The sequence below is a fragment of the Mustela putorius genome, unplaced genomic scaffold (genome assembly GCF_011764305.1).
Source record: "Mustela putorius furo isolate JIRA1106 unplaced genomic scaffold, ASM1176430v1.1 tig00003834_pilon_pilon_pilon, whole genome shotgun sequence".
NCBI lineage: Eukaryota > Metazoa > Chordata > Mammalia > Carnivora > Mustelidae > Mustela > Mustela putorius.
In genome coordinates, this window is record NW_025421987.1 from 21,016,521 (window position 1) to 21,035,471 (window position 18,951).

Sequence of the window (18,951 nt, forward strand, 5' to 3'; positions counted from 1 at the left end):
GAGGAGATCTTAAGTGTGTTCTCAAAAGAGAAAAGAAAGGTAACAGTGTGAGGTGTTGGATGGATTAACTGACTTGATTGTGTGAATCATGTATACCATGTATACATATATTAAGTCATCATATTGTCCATTTAAAATATGTTGTCAATTATCTCTCAATAAAGCTGGAAAAGGAAATCAAGTAACATTTAGGAAGATAATAATCCCAGGGGGATTAAATAAGACTCTTAGCTAGAATGACAGCAAGGTTGTTTTTTATCATTCAGAGTAATTTAGATTAGACTATGGTGAAATAGTCATGGAATTACAATGGTTTAAGGTGAGTGTTTATTGCTTACTCCTAGGAAGTTCACTGCAGGACTTTCTGGGCAGACATCTTCATTGTGTTGGCTCAGCATTCCATACTGTTTTGATTTTGTAGTATTTTAAAGTTAACATAGTCTTCCACAATTTCCATTTCACTCATTTCACTGGACAAAGGAAAGTCTCATGACTTCTAGAGGATGGGAAGAACTACCTCGTATGTATGGAAAAGGGAAAGAAAACTGAAAATAGTGTGCAGTGTTTATGTCTATCAAACTACTTAATGTATTGAAAAACTAGTAGTCAACTTAGTTTACTAACTGATCCGACTGTAGTTTGGCACCAGAAATGGTTGTTGAGATATCATTCTCAGATATGAAGTAGAGACGGGGTTGGATATATTTTGGGGGAACAAAAGGGGTATATAGTATAGTTCCAGAAATGCTGAAGGAACATCTACATAGTAAGTATCATTAGGCATAGGAGTAGTAATTGGATTCTCCAAGAGAACATGTTTTTAAAAAGGAATACAGTGGGATAAAGTCAGATCTTGGAAAGTACATATGGGAAACTGAAGGTGGAATGACTAGTGAGATCCAGAATAGTCCACAATTGTGAAAAGCCGAGGGAGGAAAGAGTTTTAGAAGAGTTAACTGTATTAGATGTATTAATTGATGAAAAAGAAAATGAGAACTGATTTAACAATTAGGAGATATAAGTTAATTAAAAAATGTGTTTTGAGTAGATTGATGGGGCAGAACCCCGCTCACAGTAAATTGATAAAAAGAGTGAACAGAAAAAAAAAAAAGTGCTTTAGGATTTTAGTGGTAAGCCACTAGTTTAAAAAGTCAGGTTATGAAAGTAAAGAGTCAGCAGAACAGTACAAATCTGGCTCATATCTAAGGAGGAATTGTGGATCTTTTCTGCCTTGCCTTCTCACCCACTATCCACCCTGGAAACTGCAGTCAAAGATCTAGGGGAAAAATGGGGAGCAATATAGTTCAGATGTTGGATTGAGAAGAAATAATCAGACGAACAGGATTTCAGAAAAGTTGAAACATGATGTTTGATAAAGTTGCAGGAAAGTGGTTAACCTTGGAAAAGAAAAGATAGATGTCTTCAGATATTAGAAAATGAGCAGAAACAGGTAACAGTGAGAAAAGAAAATTTGTGAAGGTATGATCTAACTTTCTTCCTTAGCACTGTAGAATTGAAGTATTACTGTGTCTGGACAGGGCAGTCTGGGTAGATTAAGCATCTGGCACTGATGAAGGGAGGATTCGGCTAGGAAAACCAGTACAGGTCATGCACCCTTGAGCAACTGGAAAGAAATTTGAAGCTATCAAATCAGGACAATGAAAACAGTGAACAAGAAAACATTGTCAGGGCAATGAAAACAGTGAACTAGCAATTTAGAAAAAGAGGTAGGAGGCAAGGTGCCATGAATGTTTATTAGACCGGTGACACCAAATTTAAAATCTGCTATCTATTATTTGTTAGAAACTGTACTTAAGCTTTATTTCTTTCACTTCATCATCTTAGCAACCCTGCAAAGTAGGTATTTTTATTCCCATTTTGCAGATGGGATACTTGGGTTCAGAGATGGTGAGCTGTAAGAGATGTATATGAGTCGAATTAGGGTTACATGAATGAATAAAGAACAAATAATTTTAAAACTCAATCTGTTGTGGGGCAGTGGGTTACTCAGTCAGTTAAGCGTCTGACTCTTGATTTCAGCTCAGGTCATGATCTCAAAATCCCGGGAAGAGCACTACATAGGGCTCCATGCTCAGCTTGGAGTCTCCTTGAGATTCTCTCTCCCTCTGCTCTGCCTCCCACTCATGCACATGCATACTCTCTCTCATTTCTATAAACAAATAAATAAATATTAAAAAACAACAATAAGAAACTAAACCAAATGTGTTGTAGCAAACCATTATTTTCCCCTGGATACCCTGAGCATCCCAGGGCCCTCTCTCCTTTTACCAAAATTTGAAAAAATATATTTAAGTAGAAATGGAATGGGCACACAGGTCCCTACATATCATGTGTGCATTTTTTCCCCTACAGGAATGCACTTGCCATTTCTCCCCACGCACCCAAATATATATATATATATATATATATATATATATATATATATGCAGATATTACATATCCTTGTAAATGAACTAAAACATATTAAAAAAACAGCCAGCAGATCACCATCTCCATCTTGCAGAAACCAAATAGTTAGCAATCTAACATTATCTAAAAATCCTAGGAAGAACATATATTAAAATGTTAATACTTGTTATTTTGGGGTGGCGAATGTGAAGTTTTATTTTGTTCATCTTATTCATTTTTTAGTGTTTTTCACATTTTCTACAATGAACCTATTATTTCCTTTAGCACCTGGTACTTGATATTCACTCATTTTGCATTCATTTTGTGTATCTCCCCACAATAATTACCATACAATTCAATTTCACATTTTATATAACAAACAGCAGTAAACATAAAGATTAAAAGTCACTGTAATCTGCATTATTAGTTAGCAAATGAGTTTTCCCTTGTTCTTCATTTGTAATAACTGCCCCAGTGTATTGTTTCTGTAGTTGTGCAGCCAGAGTCCGCCAGAGTCCCAGAGGGTCCCCAACCCTGCTTCATAAAACAAAACAAAACACGCACAAGACCTGAGATCTGTGGATCTCAGCTGTGTTTAGGGACAGACGAGGCACAGCACCCTCGACGACTGGCAACACATTTTCTGCGGGTGTGCAGAGAGGCCTTGCCCAAGATCTGTCTGGGATTTTTCAACTCCTCTCTGGACGCTCCGGTTGCCTAGTGACGACAACCCCCCTCCCCGCCCCGCCTCCACAGGGGAAGGGAGCCGGCTCCTTCAGCCACTCAGCTGCCCCCACCCCGGGCGGTCGCACGATGATTGGAGAAGTATGTGGGCGGTGCTTGGGGGCGGGCCTTCCGCGCCTGGGAGGAACGTCAGCACGTCGACGGGGGGGTTTTCTCTGGCCCGGCTCCGCTAACCCTGTTCGGGTCTGTGTATCTGCGCCTTTGGCCGGGCGGTACCTGGGTGAGGAGGCCGTTGTTCGCTCGCGGGTCCCTGGCACGGTTATCAGGGCTTGGTTTGGGGACTAGCCTCTTTGACCTCCCTCCCGACTTCTCCGCCTCACAGGTGCCTGGGAGCGACTGCGGCCCCCCGGGGACTCTGCCCCGGGCGACCAGGGGCCCGTTCTCGCTCGAGGCTCGGATGGGAGGCGGCGGGAGGTACGGCCTGGCATGTTCAGTCTGATGGCCAATTGCTGCAGCTGGTTCAAGCGGTGGCGGGAGCCCGTCAGGTAAGCTGGAGCCGACTGGCTCCGTGCGGTCCTAGGGGGGAGGGACAGCTGCACCCCGAGGGACTGGTTGGGACGCTACCCCTCACCTCCGGGAAGAGTCTCAGGCCGCGGGGGATGTTTTTGTTCCCAATTTGACTTGTCCCCCGAGGAAGAGATAGGAGGATGTAGCTTTTTTGTGTAGTTGCGATTAAGTTCTCAGTGATGCTTACTGTTATTATTTAAATGGGTTCGAACTTCTTAAGAAGTTGTGGATTTTATGCGTGGAATTGGGAACTATCCGTTGTGTATATTTCCTGTGACGCTAATTTAATGGGATTTTTTTTTTTTTTTTAATAGAGAACCATGGGATACAGCTTTCGTAACATCCACACATTCCTTTCAAAAACACACACAGGCCCACGTACACACTCATTCACTCACTGTTTTTGAGGACTTGGGTTTGAAATCTGCCTCCACTGCTTAATAAATTATATGATTTAACCACTTTTGGCCCCACCTTCATCATATGTTAAATGTGGGGTGATAGTATCTATGCCTCAGGAGTGTTGTATTAAATGAGACTAGCTAATGGAGTGTTTTCTTAACTGTAGTGTAGCTTCAGTTTTCATGGGGAATCTAGTTAAGCCTTTAATTAAGAGTCCGCTTCTTAACCTTTCATTTTGTAAAGCTAGATGTATTAAGATTTAGCACCTGCTACTTGATATTCACTCATTTGTTGACAAAATACAATGTGCCAGGCACTTTGCTAGGCAAGAGGCAGTAAAAATGATGCTTTTTAGGCTTAACCTATTTTGTTACTCCTGATAAATAATGTTGACTTTTTAGTAGTTTTACTTTGGAATTAAGCCAAGGGTAAATTTTAACAAAGTTTTGTTTTTCCAGTGATTTGATAAAGGTGTTGTTGTGCAGAGGAATACGGAAGAGATGACATGTCTTTCTCAGTATCCAGCGTTGCATTATGTTGGTAGTTTTATTACTCGTAGTGTTAACTTTGATCACTTGGCTATTGTTGTGTCTGCCAGATTTCTCAATATAGTGTTTTTGAGTCAAACAGATTCATGTCTGAATCCTAGAAATTTTGGCACTTTCCCCCCATGAAGTGTGGGTGATCTTTGTCTTACAGCATTTTGAGAAAGAAAATTTATGCAAGTACTTGATGCTTTGCAGGTAGCACTCAGTAAGTCAGACTTCTGATCTTAGGAGACAAGTGTGTATTGGTCAGTTACACACCCCAATTCATTTTATACTTACCAGTATAGATTCCTTTCCCTTCCTCCCTTCCTATGTTTGTGGAAGAATGGTTCATTTTCAAGGCTAATTCTGGTGGCTGTGTTCTTGAGTCCATTTTTCCCCATTTCTTGGTGAGCTTTAGTTGTTTAGCATTTTGCTAGAGATCACAGAGAAAACTTCTGGGTTACAAGAATAAACCTAACCTTTTATCCCAAAGTTTATTGTTCAGTTTTATCAAAAGTACAAGTTCTCTTTCTCTTTTGTCTTCACAGCTTCACTTCTATTTTTTCTTTAGAATGTAAACAGGCTCAAGCCTCTCTTACCTAAAAAAAACAACCCAAAATGAATGTTTCCTATTGCTGCTGTGGCAAATTACTATTAACATAGTGACCTAAAACAACACAAATGTATTATCCCATGGTTCTGAGCTCAGAAGTCTAAAATGGGTTAGGAGAGTTGCATACCTTCTGGAGTCTCTAAGAGAGAATGTTTTCCTTTGCCTTTTCCAGCAAAAAAAAAGGGGGGGGGGGCTGTTGCCTATAGTCATTGGCTTGTGGCCCCCTTCTTCCATTTTCAAAGCCAATAATGTAACATCTCTCTCCTCTGATCTTTTATCAGGACTTTTCAGAGTCCCTTTTATAAGGATTCTTGAATTTACCTCTGGTCTACCAGGGCACTCCCAAGATAAGCTCCCTATCCAAGATCCTTAACTTAATCTTGTCTGGAAGATTCATTTTGCCATTTAAGGTAACATATTCACAGGTTTCAGTGATGAGGTTGTAGACGTATTTGGGAAGCCATTATTCTGTGTCTACCATAATAAGCAACTCTCTGTCTCTGCAGCACTACCTTTCCTCTCAGCCTTCACCCTCGACTAAACAGTTGGCAATAGATTACTGATACTTCACCTTCCTCTCCTCTCATGCATTCCTTAACTTCTGCTTTTGAAGACTTCTGCCCAGACCCTTTAATTCAGTTTTCTCACTATAGCAGATGTTGCCTGGTTAGTAAATCCAGTGGATTCTTTTTAATCTCTTGGCCTCATTTGACACTTAAGATCTCTTTCTTCTTAAAATTGTCTGATTTATTTTTCCTGAATTTAAATTTTTTACCTTTCTGCCTGTTACCTTTTCTAACTCTTTTTGCCAGTTAGCCTTTCATCATCTCACTCTCAAGGCTTCCCCAGGGTTCTGTCTTCAATTCTCTTTTCTTCTGTATATTTTCCCTTTGTGGGCAGTTTCACCACATACAGTGACTTCAGTGGGCACTTAAACATTGACTCTGAAGTCCGTGTTTCCAGCACAAAGACTCATCTTCCACCACTTGAAGATTTACATATCGCATTTCACAAGAATTCTCAATCCCAGCACATCCAAAATTGAGTTTGTATCCTCTCATTTCCATGCCAAATTGCTTCAGCCTTCCAAGTCAAGAAAAGAAGTAATCCTAGATACCTATATGTGCTTTGATCTCTCAAATCATCGTCTTTTGGTTTGTATGGGCTTAATACCACTTCCAAGTCTTACACTCTTTTAGCCTTTCCATATGCACTGCTCTGTTTTAGATAAAATTTCTGTCCCACATTTCTTTGACAGACTTCCCACTGTTCCCCTCTAATTAATTCTCTACACTGTTGTCAGTGATGTTTTTTCCTTTTTCCTCCTGTCCAAATTCCTCATGCCAGATTTGCCATATTTAAGTTCTCTAGTCCCTCCATTCCTCACCAAATGCTCTTCTTTTTTTTGGTTGGCTGTTCCTAATCATTCCTCACATGTCAGTTGGGAGCTTCTCTTTCAGGACCCTTTCTTTGAATTCCATCTAGATTCTTTACTTTTTCGTTGTAATTGCTTAGCATCTTGTATTTGTCTCTTCTTACGCATGTACTGTAATGAGATGTTTATTCATAGAGTCCTGAAGAATAGCTTGTGGACAGAAGCTATTGTTATTTAAAAATATTTAAAAGTAATGCATGTTTATTGTTATTTAAAGGTGATGAATGTTTATGTAGAACATTGAAAACACAGTTAAGCAAAAGTGGCATGTATTAGTAACCTGCTGTCTCACCCCCAAAGATTTATATTTTGGTGTAGAATCTCTTATATAACTGTAAATTCTCTTTTTATTCGCTATTTTTATGCATTACCAAAAGATCTCCATTGTAAGTCAAGTTAACCATCTGATACTATATTAAATTATTAAAATATTATTGACTATATTTCCTATACTGTATATAACATCCCCATGACTTATTTGTTTTGTAACTGGAAGTATGTACCTCTTAATCCTCTTCACTTATTTCATCTCTCCCTCTATGGTAACCAACAGTTTGTTTCCTGTCTCTAAGTTTCTTTCTGTTTGATTTGTGTTTGTTTTTTCAATTCCACGAATAAATGAAAGCATATGGTGTTTGTCTTCCCCTGACTTATTTCACTTAACATCATACCTCTAGGCCATCCATGTTGTTGTACATGGCAGGATTTCATTCTTTTTTATTTTTTTTGGTGGCCAAATAATATTCCATTGTGTATCTATACACCACATCTTTATTCATCTATTGATGGACATTTAGGTTGCTTCCATATCTTGGCTATTGTAAATAATTCTACAGTAAACATAGGGGTGCATGTACCTCTTCAAATTGCTATCTTTGTTTTCTTCCTTTAGATACCCAGAAGTGAATTGCTGGATTGTATGGTAGTTCTATTTTTAATTTTTTGAGGAACCTCCATACTCCATATGTTTTCCGTAGTGGAAAATTTAAGTTCCCCTCCACAGTGTACAGGATTTCCCTTTTCTCTTCATCTGCACCAACACTTGTTATTTTTTGTCTTTTTGATAATACCAATCTGACCAGTGTGAGGTGGTATCTTAAGAGTTTTGATTTGCATTTCCCTCATGATTAGTGACACTTAGCATCTTTTCGTGTGCCTGTTGACCATCTCTGTTCTGTTTTGAAAAACTTTTGTTTGGGTCCTCTGCCCACTTTTTAATCCGGTTATTTTTTTGAGTTGTGTCAATTTATATATTATCCTAAGTTTTATACATTTGGGACATTAGTCCTTTATTGGATCTATGTTTTGCAAATATCTTCTCTCATTCAGTAGCTTGCCTTTTTGTTTTTGTTGATGGTTTCTATCTGTGTAAAATTTTAAACAAGAGATAATAGACAGCTAATTTGAAGCTTCTTTTTATTTTTGCTTTAACATCTTTTTGCTTCATTACATGTTTTTCATGAACTAGAGTAGTGTGTTGTATAGATTCACCAAAGTATGTTTAATCATTCCTGTTATTAAATAATTAGAAAATTAAAAATTTTTCACTATTGTGAACAATGCTTGGCTGTGCACCCTCCTATAAATATTTTGGAAGTGGAATTTAAGATCAAATGATGATGAGATCAAATGAAAAAGTTTAAGGTATTTGTTATATATTGCCAAATTGCTCTTCAGAAAGGCTTTCAAAAAACAAATCAACCATTATTACTACTACCAGAAGTGTATAAGAATGCCTTTTCCCCTCAAAAAAGTGAGAGTCACCACTTGTTTTCTTCAGGGGGGAAAAACTTTTTATAGGGGGAAATACTGTCTGCATTTAGTTCCTATTTTTTGATTCCTAGTAAAATTATTTTTTCCTTGGATTTTCATATTTCTTCTTTGGGGAATTTCCCTATGATTTCCTTTGCTGTTTTCCTATTGGGGCAGGTGCATTTTCTTATTGAATTTTCTGAGATTTTAAATGTATATAGTAGTAACCATTTCTCTGTAGTATATATTACCGATATTTTTCTTCCATTTGTTATATTTGTAAATTTTTTATGGTGTTTGAAGCATAAACATTTAATAATTATTTATTCAAAGACACCATTCTTTTAGTGTAATAATTAGATTATATTCCATTATATGTCTCCAAGATTATATTCACCTATACTTTTACCTAGTACTTTAATATTTTAATTTTAACATTTAAAGCTATTAACATTTATTCTGTGTATAGGGAACAGCATTTGTCCTGGATGTAGAACCCAAGCCATGATGCTTAGTATATTCAGTACCTTGTAAGTAGGTCCTCACCCTTGCATATTATTATCTATATACTCTGAACTCCTATTATGTATGCCAGGTAGCATATAGTTGATAGTATAGTACATATAAAATATGATAGAACATGCAAGAGTTGAAAGATGATTTCTAAGATTTTTAGCCAGAATAAAAGACAGGATTTTGTAAGGGGTGTAATTTTACTGGGATCTTGAAGAAATTTTGTGCTTCCTAAGCTTTCCAAGGTCGTGAATTCAGAAATGGCCCACCTAAGAGAAGCAAAAAATTAATATCAAGTTAAATGAGAAAAAAAATTGGCAACAAGAATAACGTAATACTGCAATGAAAAATAAAAATATTTTCCGTTATTTAAAAAGAAAAATATAGTAAGTACTCATGTGCCTACTACCCAGATTTTACAAGTATTAACCTTTAGTTATCACATTTCATTTTCTAAAGAAATAGATAACAAATCTTTGAAGCTCCTTGCACCCTATTCATCTCCCACCATCCCTCCCTAGAGGTAACCACTAGCTGGGAGTAGTTTCTTGTCCATCTGTGTTTTCTGATGTCATAACTCAGCTTATCAATACTTTACTTCAGATTTATTGGTATATTGCTGTTCACTGTTGTCAGCTGTAAAGAGACTGAGACGTTACTTAAGCACTGTGGGTTAATGCTTTTTGTACATCACTGTGGTGTCTGGTAAAAGCAAACTGTGATAGATAGGGCATGTCATCTTTGCTATGAATTTTTTCAATGGGGAAACATTTAGTACCTTAATAGGCATCATTTTGTTTTTAATAAATATAACCGTAAATCCTATACTGTTTATAGAAATTGCTGAGTTTTTAATTTGTTAATTAAGCTGTACACACAGATTAGAAAGGATTATCTGATTGCTGTATGCAGAACTGGAATGTTTTACATTTCTTTTTAAACCCCTAGGGCTTCTTGTGTATTCTCAGTAAGAAGTTTAGTATTTTAGGATAAAAAGGGACCTAGAGACATTCTGATTCTATGCCTTAATATTTTAGAATTGAACAAATTGACATGAAGATTTTGACTTACGACTTCAGAACTAGCATATGACCCCAAGTTTGGTCCCCTTTCTATTTATTAATGAACTAGAACTAGCATATGACCCCAAGTTTGGTCCCCTTTCTATTTATTAATGGTCCATAAATTTAGATAGTGATTTTGATGTAATATTATCCTGGGCTCCACAATCTGAACTAAAATGTCAGAAAATAGTGCATTTGTACACTAAAATCACAGCATAATTTTTGGGTGGTAAACTTTTTATTATACCAATTTTTTTTGTGGTAGGTTTTTTTTCTCTCTCACACACATTTATCATTAAATGGTGTTCCCAAGTCATTTTTCCGACATGTGTTTATGCTACTTTTTAAATTTAGTACTTGTTTTATGTAGTTCTAAATATTTTCAGTAATACTCATTTGATGTGTTTAGGTTTTTTTAGTGTTTTGGTGAAATAGTTTTGTTTTTTTTTTTAAGATTTTATTTTATTTGTTTGAGACAGAGAGAGAACATGGGCCCAAGGAGAGGGGCAGAGAGAATGGAAGAGTGAAAAGCTGACTCTCCTCTGAGTAGGGACCTGGATGTAGGGCTCAATCCCAGGACCCTGGGATCGTGACCTGAGACAAAGGCAGCACCTGACTGACTGAACCGCCTAGGTGCCCCCCAAATGGTTTTTTTGTTTTGTTTTATTTTAAGATTTTATTTATTTTTTTGCCAGAGACTGAAACACAGCGAGAGAGGGAACACAAGCGGGGTGGAGGAGGGGGGAGTGGGAGAGGAAGAAGCAGTCACCCTGCTGAGTGAGAAGACTGTTGTGGGACTCTATCCCAGGCCTCTGGGATCATGACCTGAGCTGACGGCAGACGCTTAATGACTAAGCCACCCAGGCTCTCGAAAATAGTTTATTTTTGACTTGCAATGTATTTTTGAAGTTAGAAATAGTTTTTATGTAGTTATCTCATTTGAAGCATTGTCTCCTTAGTTGACAAGTTAGGACGTTTAGAATTGTAGATGTTCAAATGATTGCAATAATGTCACTCAATAAAAATTAATAATTCAAATTCTTTTTAAGTTCAAAACTCTGGTATTATATTGTTTAGATTTCTGATATATCAAATTGTATATCTATTATATAAAAAGAGACTCAGATCAAATGTATAAAACAAGCTTTTGACCTTCTTAATCCCTACTTTTAATTTTTTTTTAAAGATTTTTATTTATTTATTTGACAGAGAGGAGATCACAAGCAGGCAGAGAGGCATGCAGAGAGGAAGCAGGCTCCCTGCTGAGCAGAGAGCCCAATGTGGGGCTCAATCCCAGGACCCTGAGACCATGACCTGAGCCGAAGGCAGAGGCTTAACCCACTGAGCCACCCAGGGGCCCCTAATTTTTTTTTTTTTTTTTTACTCAGAATTCTTTCACTTTTAAAAATCTTTCTCACTGTTAATTATTACCTTGAAACCTTGAGCATGTAAATGTTTTCAGAAATCTTAAGCCAGTTTGATATAAGAAGATAATTTTTTAAAAGGATTTTATTTATTTGTCAGAGAGAGAGAACACAAGCAGGGGGAGCAGCAGGCAGAGGGAGAAGCAGGCTCCCTGCTGAGTGAAAAGCTAGATGCGAGACTTGATCCAAGATCCTGGGATCATGACCTGAGCTGGAGGCAGACACTTAACCAACTGAGCCACCCAGGCATCCCAGAAGATAGATAGTTTTAATTACATTCTCTAAGATTGAGCGGTCACTTTTATGTGAAGATTTATATAAATTAAATCCATTGTAGTACTTTATCAACTGAAAATTATATATTTTAATTTTTCTTAATATTTACTCAGCAAATGGGGGAGTTAGAAAATATATTATGCTATTTCATTCAGTAAAGATGCTTAATGTGTGTGTGCACAGGACATTTGATGCTGGGGCTACAGAGTTGATTGACAAGTTCCAGTAGAGGACACTGTATGAGAAGTTGCATAAGAAAGTTAATATCTGTTTGCTGTGGTAGCAAAGAATCGTCAGGAAGGACAGAAAAGATGAGGGGAGTACCTTGATTAGTAGGCCTGCTGACGAGGGCAGAAGAGGAGGCTACAGAATTTGGACTTAATTTTGTTTAAGGATTCTAAGCAGGATTTTAACTGCCATAGTTAGATTTTCATCAATATCATGGTTAGGTTTTATTAACAGCATGCTATTCATGCTATTCATGTTAGTGTACCTGTATTACATAATCTACTTTCTGTTAGTTCCACGAACTAAGTTACGATTGTGATAGACCTAAATCTGTAAGGGAAACGTCATGATACTCTGATGAAAATGAGCTACACTACTTGGCTTCTGATGTGTATCTGTGTGCATATATATAAGTCAGTAAATTATAGGCTAAACAAAATGTTTTAAGTTATCCTTTAAAATAATAATAATTATTACTGTTTTTACAAACCATTGTATTTAAACTTCCCATGGAAACTGCTCTTGATTAACTTTTTATGAGCACGTAGGGATGGGTAACTTGTACCTTCTCTACTTACAAGGATAATATGAATATAAATGATAGGGTAAAGTAGCTTTGAACCATTAAGACACACTATATGAATTCAAAGCATTGGATATTGCAGGGTTTGGGAAAAGATGAGAGCATTTACTACTGAGTTACTTAATTTGGGGCAATTACCAAAAAAAATTAATTTTACAAAACTTTGCAGTATTTGGTATTGCTTATCTTCTAAGCCTTCTGGATACTAGTCCCAATGCTGCCATTTCTTTGGTCTCCTCATTTCTTTCTAACTACAGTTTTAAGGGTTTCTTCAAAGGTTCTCAGGGTTCCATGCTCCCCTCACCCCTAGCTCTTCTCCTTCATATGTTCTCCCTCAGATCTTTCATCTGTTCTCATAGTTTTAATTAATTAATTACTATGTCTCATAAACCCAGGACAGATCTCTTCTTCAGCTTCAGACTTCAGTGTGAGATGAGTGAGCACGGTCAACATGTATAAAATTGAACCCATTCATTTTCTTCTGTAATCTGGTCCCTGCCTGTTCTGTGTTCTCATCTCATGGACTTCCTGTTTTGAATTTTATGCTGTAATAAGAATAGCCATTGGTTGAGCACTTATTTTTGTGGCACAGGCATTGAGCACTTTACTTGTGTTGTCATATTTCATTTAACCACATCCCTGTGGGATGGATGTTATTATTAACTCATTTTACTGATAAAATTCTGAGATGTTAAATAACATAGCCCAGGTCATATAGCTTGGAAGTGTCAAATCTCGGACTTGAATGCAGGTCTAATACCGAGCTCTTGGCAATCTATCAGATCACACACAATCCCTGTTACTTGTTATTAGAGGAAACTTACTATACATCTTAAAATACTGCCAAGTGCTTTCCATCTCAGCCTTTCTAGTTTGATATATAATTAATGACTGAGGGATAACTGTGATAAGAGTGAAGTGATCACTTTCAACTGCTGAGAAAGTCACATGATTAAATATTTGTTGATACTAGTTCCTAAGGTAGCAGTATATCAAGTTTACTTTAGATTCAAAGTGTAGTTCTGTTGTGTGGTGATTATGTGTGCGTCTAACAAACGTGTCCTCTTGTTTAAGGCTGCTCTACTGAGGTGTACTCTTAACCCCTAGCTTTAGCGACTCTACACCCTGCGAGTTCTCCTCCCCTCCTTGGGTGCAGTATCTTCTCAGGCAGTGTTTCCAGTCTGGAATCTCTTCATCCTACCATGCATCTTAACCTTACCCTTGCTTGGCAAACTTTTCTACTTTAACAGCTTAGCTGAGGCATTGCCTTCTGTAAGGAGCTTCCCTGACCTTCTGTATCTCTAGGCTGGATAAAGTCCTCTTGCTCTCTATTACTCTAATATCTTGTATACATAGATGAGCATATTTAACTGTCATACTGTCACAATGTACTAATTTTAGTTCTTCTATTTATTATTATTGTCTCCTGCCACTATCATTTAAGTTTAGTAGGGAAGAATTTCTGTATCTGTTGTTTATTTTGTACTAATATTTGTTTATGTTTTAGTCACTCTCATTAGAAGATGAGTACTGTGAGATAGAAAACCAAGTCTCAGGTATTTTTGTGTCCATAATGCCTATTGTCTGACCAAATGACTTGTTTTTATTGCTAGTATCAACTTTTCCAGACACTATAAACCTAAGCACACTATATATATATTTTTTTTCAATTGAAGGGTTATATATTTATTTGATCAGTAATCATAAGGTTAAAAAAAGATACAGAGTGTCTTCCATCCTTCTTTTGTCGTAGGCACAGCGAACTGTTCCCAATCAGTGGTAATTTACCATACTTTAAATAGCTATAATGACAAGTATATTTTAACATGTGTTAGAGTGTACGTCTTCATTTTCTGAAGGGCATAAGATTTTGAGTGTTAGGTGAATGTTACCCTTTTAAATCCATTCTGTTCTGAAAGTATAAATTTAATTTTTGTTAATCAGAAATTGCAGTAATTCATGCTGTGATTTTTCATTTGTACTATTAATGTTATGTTTATTCATTAAGACTTTAATTACCTCAAATATTTAATTAAAGTCATGTTTTCAAGTATATGGTGTATGGTCTAAAAAATTAACTACTTTCAAGATTGTCAAAGTAAAAAAGAAATCCAGAGAGACTTATTTTGTGCCATTCTCAGCATAATTACAATTTTTCAATGTGTTATTTTCATGTTTGAAGGACTTTTTTGTTTGAACCTGTTATTCTATTAAAAAGGAAGTTTTTAAGGTAAAAAGCTAATACCCTTGATAGCAAGCTTTAAGAGCAAATGTGTTCAAAATGTGTCATAGCAATTATTTAGAATATTCTTTTAGCTGGAATCTTGACAAGAATGGAGAGAAAACAGAAGATGCAACCTGTGTAATAGAGAATGAGAGGCCATTTCCTTAAAAAAGTCTATTTGAGATTTTTCACTTTGGCTCATAAGGCATAAGAAAACATCACATCCGTGATATTCCTGGGAACTGCTAACCTAGTTGCAGTTGGTCTTCGTTGACTTATAGAGTGGGTATGGTTGCCTGCCATCTCTTCCTGTGGCTGCCTGTGCTTTCCCATGAAAACAGTAATCACACATACCTATCTAATACCTGTTTTCTTGCTCTCGAGTGAGTTAGGAATTGTGGATGTTTTGTTTGCTGCTGTATACAAGGTGTTTAATAAATATTTATAGGATAAAGGAATCAAGTAAGCATAATGTGGGCATTTTGTTCTCCAGTAGTAATTGTTTTGGTTCATGGTCATGTCTGAAGGATGGTAGATCTTTAAATACATTATAAATTTTCAAACGGCAATTGAATTATTTTTAATATTATTTTAATCTAATTTATTGTATATCTAGTCATTTGAATTACCTAAAATATTATATAAATGCTACATTATCTATTTCTTTTGGATAGACATTTACTATATTTTGCTTAGGAGATTATTTTACACTTAAATCTTTTTTTTTTTTTTAAGATTTTAATTATTAGAGAGAGAGAGAGACCACAAGCAGAAGTGTAGCAGAGGGAGAGGGAGATGCAGGCTTCCTGTGGAGCAGGAACCCTGATTTAGGGCTCAATCCCAGGACCCCAGGATGGTGACCTGAGCCAAAGGCAGATGCTTAACCAGCTGAGCCACCCCGGCACCACATAATTTGTACTTAAATCTTATTTGATATTTAGTAGTTGTGAATTCTTCAAACAAAACAATAATGTTATACTCCAGAATATTGCACTGCTTCCTTAAGAAGTAAATGCATATTTTTCACAGTTGATAAAGCAGGTGTAATTTCTACATGCGTAGAAGTATCCAGAACTCACATACTATCTCAGCTCCTTAAATTCATAATCTGTCATAGTTCTCTTTGGCATTCCCACTGACCCTCCATTGGCTGACTAGGGTTGGGGTATGGCGATGCTGCTAATTGTGGCTTACTTTATTTTTGCACTGATTCAAGCTTAGATATACTTCCATTTATTCCTCATGATGGGTAGAGACAGTTAAAACTTTTAAGACTATGGCTCCTGGATGAAAAAAAAATTAATATGGAGAGTAAATCAACTTCATTCACAAAAGCCAAAGCCCTTACCTATGAGGCCTTCCATGATCTGGCCTCTGATGTATTTCTGACTCCTGTTGTTCTTCCCTGCTCCATTGGTTTTACCACATTGGCGTGCATGCTGATAGTAGAACATTCCTGCGTGCCCTCACCTTAGTGCCTTTGCCCTAGATATTCTTTCTTGACCCAGATATTTGCACAACTAGCTCCTTCCTTCAAGGCCTTGCTCCGATTTTACCTTCTCAGTGAGGCCTGCCCATCTCACCAGACATAAAACTGCTACCCAGCTTCCATCCCTATTGCTGCCTCCCTCTAGCCAGCTTTACTGTATATTCTTTTTTCATAGTATGTAACCACCTTCCAACATAGTTATAATGTACTTAGTTCTTATATTTATTAATGTATTATTTATAATATTATAATATTAATAAATAAATATTTATTAGTTCCTGCCAGTTAACATGTATGTTTAGTAAGGGAAGAATTTCTGTATCTGTTTTTGTTTGTTTTGTTGTTGTAGTAGTTTCTTTAATACACAGGCATATCTTAAGTACCTAGAACACTGGTGTCTAGTGTACAGAAGATGATCAGTAACTGTTTAATAAACGACCAGTTTGGTTTTTGCAAGACCAAGTTTGTTTTTCCTCAGTGTATGATCCATAACTGGACTGCCTTACCCCTTCAGCTCTGTCCTTTGTTTTTGTTATATGGATCCTTCGACTACATCTGGCATAAAACAAAAACAAACAGATCCAAGATCCAAGAGAGTCAGAGCTAGAGAGAAAAAAGAAGACCCCTTCTTAACATCTAAGTTTTGTGTGTGTGTGTGTGTGTGTGTGTGTATGTGTGTGTATGTGTGTTTTTTAACCCTTTTTGGGATGATTGTTTGTATAGAATGACTTGGCAGAAACCCAGAAGAATGTGGCCCCATGGCTTTAACATGACACCCATGTTATGCTGTGGCTTTCTCTCTCTATTCCCAAATCTGTGGTTTTAATGAATGGTCTTACCTCTTATATGTATGATGGCTCAGCCTGTAACAGAAATGAGCTCTAGTGGGGGACTATATTGCCAAGATAGTAGGACTGTTCTAATAGGTTTGTTCCTTTATACCTATCCTCTGTTTAAGAACTTTCTAGGTGTTAAGTGATTTAAGTTCTAGTTCTGACTCTGTAAGCGACTCATTGTCTTACAACTCTGGTCTTATGTTTCTTCAACTGTAAAATTGAACTAGACTTTTTTTTTCCCCCTGATTATGTGAAGTTTAGCTATATCATCAAAAAGATTTTAAGTTTTATAATTGTAGGAACCCTCTTTCAAAATATGTTAGCACTTAAGTTAATAATCATGTTATTAAAGTATATTTAAGATTTATACTTGATGAGGTGCTAGATATCTAAAAACAGAGGTGAGCACACCAGTAGTGTCTAGAACCGAACAATTGTTTTTTTATGTATTTCACAAGAAAAAACAGATTTGTGATAATTCTTAGAATTCAGTTAACTAGAAAATTGGATCTTTAGCGATGATAAATAACTGGTGTTAGAATCATTCTCTCTTCGTTCTTTCTCTTCTCCTGTTCTTTCTCTACCTGTTGCCCAATCTCTTGTACAGTTTTCTTTTCTGTTTTTTCTTTTTTGCTGATAGAACTAAAGGATGGCACTTTAAAGGTATTTCTCAAGAATTTTGCTTTGGAATCTATTTTGTTCATTATTGAACTGCTTGGGGTCCAGCAGTTTATGTTATACATGGTAGATGCTCCTTAAATGTTGCTTGAATGAATGAATTTACTTTTATTTTTCTCCAATATTGAATTAATTCAGAAAGTGATTTTTAAATTTTTATTATTTTAAGAAAGGTGACTCTTGTGATGGTGGGACTTGATAATGCTGGTAAAACGGCAACAGCAAAGGGAATCCAAGGAGGTAAGCAGAAAATATGTATTATTAAACTATTCTGAATTATTTATTTATGTAAATTGCTTTATTACATATTCATTTGGTTTAGATTATATATACTCCCTTACTTTAAATTCTTAGTATGCTTGTGGCTAGTATGGTGAATAGACTCTAGTTTAAGAATACCAGCCTGTTAATATGTTTCAGATTTGAGTAAGTGCAGAGATTCAGAGGATCCTTGGGGTCTTTGATCAGATAAATGGGATCACATCTGTCTTCTCAGCACCAGAGGGAAAAAGCAAAAAAAGGACATGTCCTGCCTTGAAGGATATCCATCTTCTACTTAACATTCTCTTGGCCAGAATTTAGTCACAAGGCTAAGGAGGGAAAAAAAGAAAGAAAGGGAGGTAGAAATATAATTAGCTAGCACAACTCTCTTTGTATGTCTTGATTTTTTTTTAATATGATTTGTGACTTTTATAGTTATGATAAAATTATGGCCTTTTCCTTATCAGATGGTTTTATGTCATTTATATTACATTTCATTCATTTTATTTATTTAGTTAGTCTTAATTTAATACTGTATACTACAATATAGAAGCAACTGTGCTGGTAAGTTTGTTGTACACCCAGAAGATGTGGCCAAGCATCTTATGGGTATGAACTGGGAAAAAGCTTAACATATATTTGTTGCTGAAAAAGGATGTTTAAACAAGATATGGATACCAAATAGTCAGGGGGGCTTTTATTTATGGGAGTTTATGAAAGAAAATTAACACTTTGCAAAACTTGCTGTTGGAGGAAAATGTTTTGTCACCGTATATTCTACTATGTAACATGAGATGTAAATTATATATTTTTGTCTTTGGATTCTTGAAGTCCTTTTGTGTGTACCCTTCATGCTGTCTCCTAGGTTATATCCTCACAGAGCATTCATTGTCATCATCTAAACTAGGGGTGGCAAACTTCTTTTGTAAAGAGCCAGATAGTAAATATTTTACACTTTGAGGGTCATGCATTCTTTTTCCCAG

At 36.4% G+C, this 18,951-nt stretch overlaps 1 protein-coding gene across 4 annotated transcripts in view; it reads left to right on the forward strand.

The window, feature by feature from the left end:
* The first annotated feature begins 3,263 nt into the window (after nucleotides 1-3,263).
* The window catches only part of ARL13B (ADP ribosylation factor like GTPase 13B), a 68,983-nt gene continuing 53,295 nt past the window's right edge, over nucleotides 3,264-18,951 (forward strand). Inside the window, exons 1-3 of one of the 4 annotated variants that reach the window (XM_013046121.2) lie at nucleotides 3,264-3,373; nucleotides 3,476-3,638; nucleotides 17,877-17,947. In XM_013046121.2, coding sequence (XP_012901575.1) covers nucleotides 3,580-3,638; nucleotides 17,877-17,947 — 130 coding nt within the window. In that variant the 5' untranslated portion in view covers nucleotides 3,264-3,373; nucleotides 3,476-3,579. Of the gene's footprint in view, nucleotides 3,639-17,876; nucleotides 17,948-18,951 lie in introns of all 4 variants that reach the window. The other 3 variants (XM_045088241.1, XM_004773022.3, XM_004773023.3) reach the window with 3 other exon arrangements.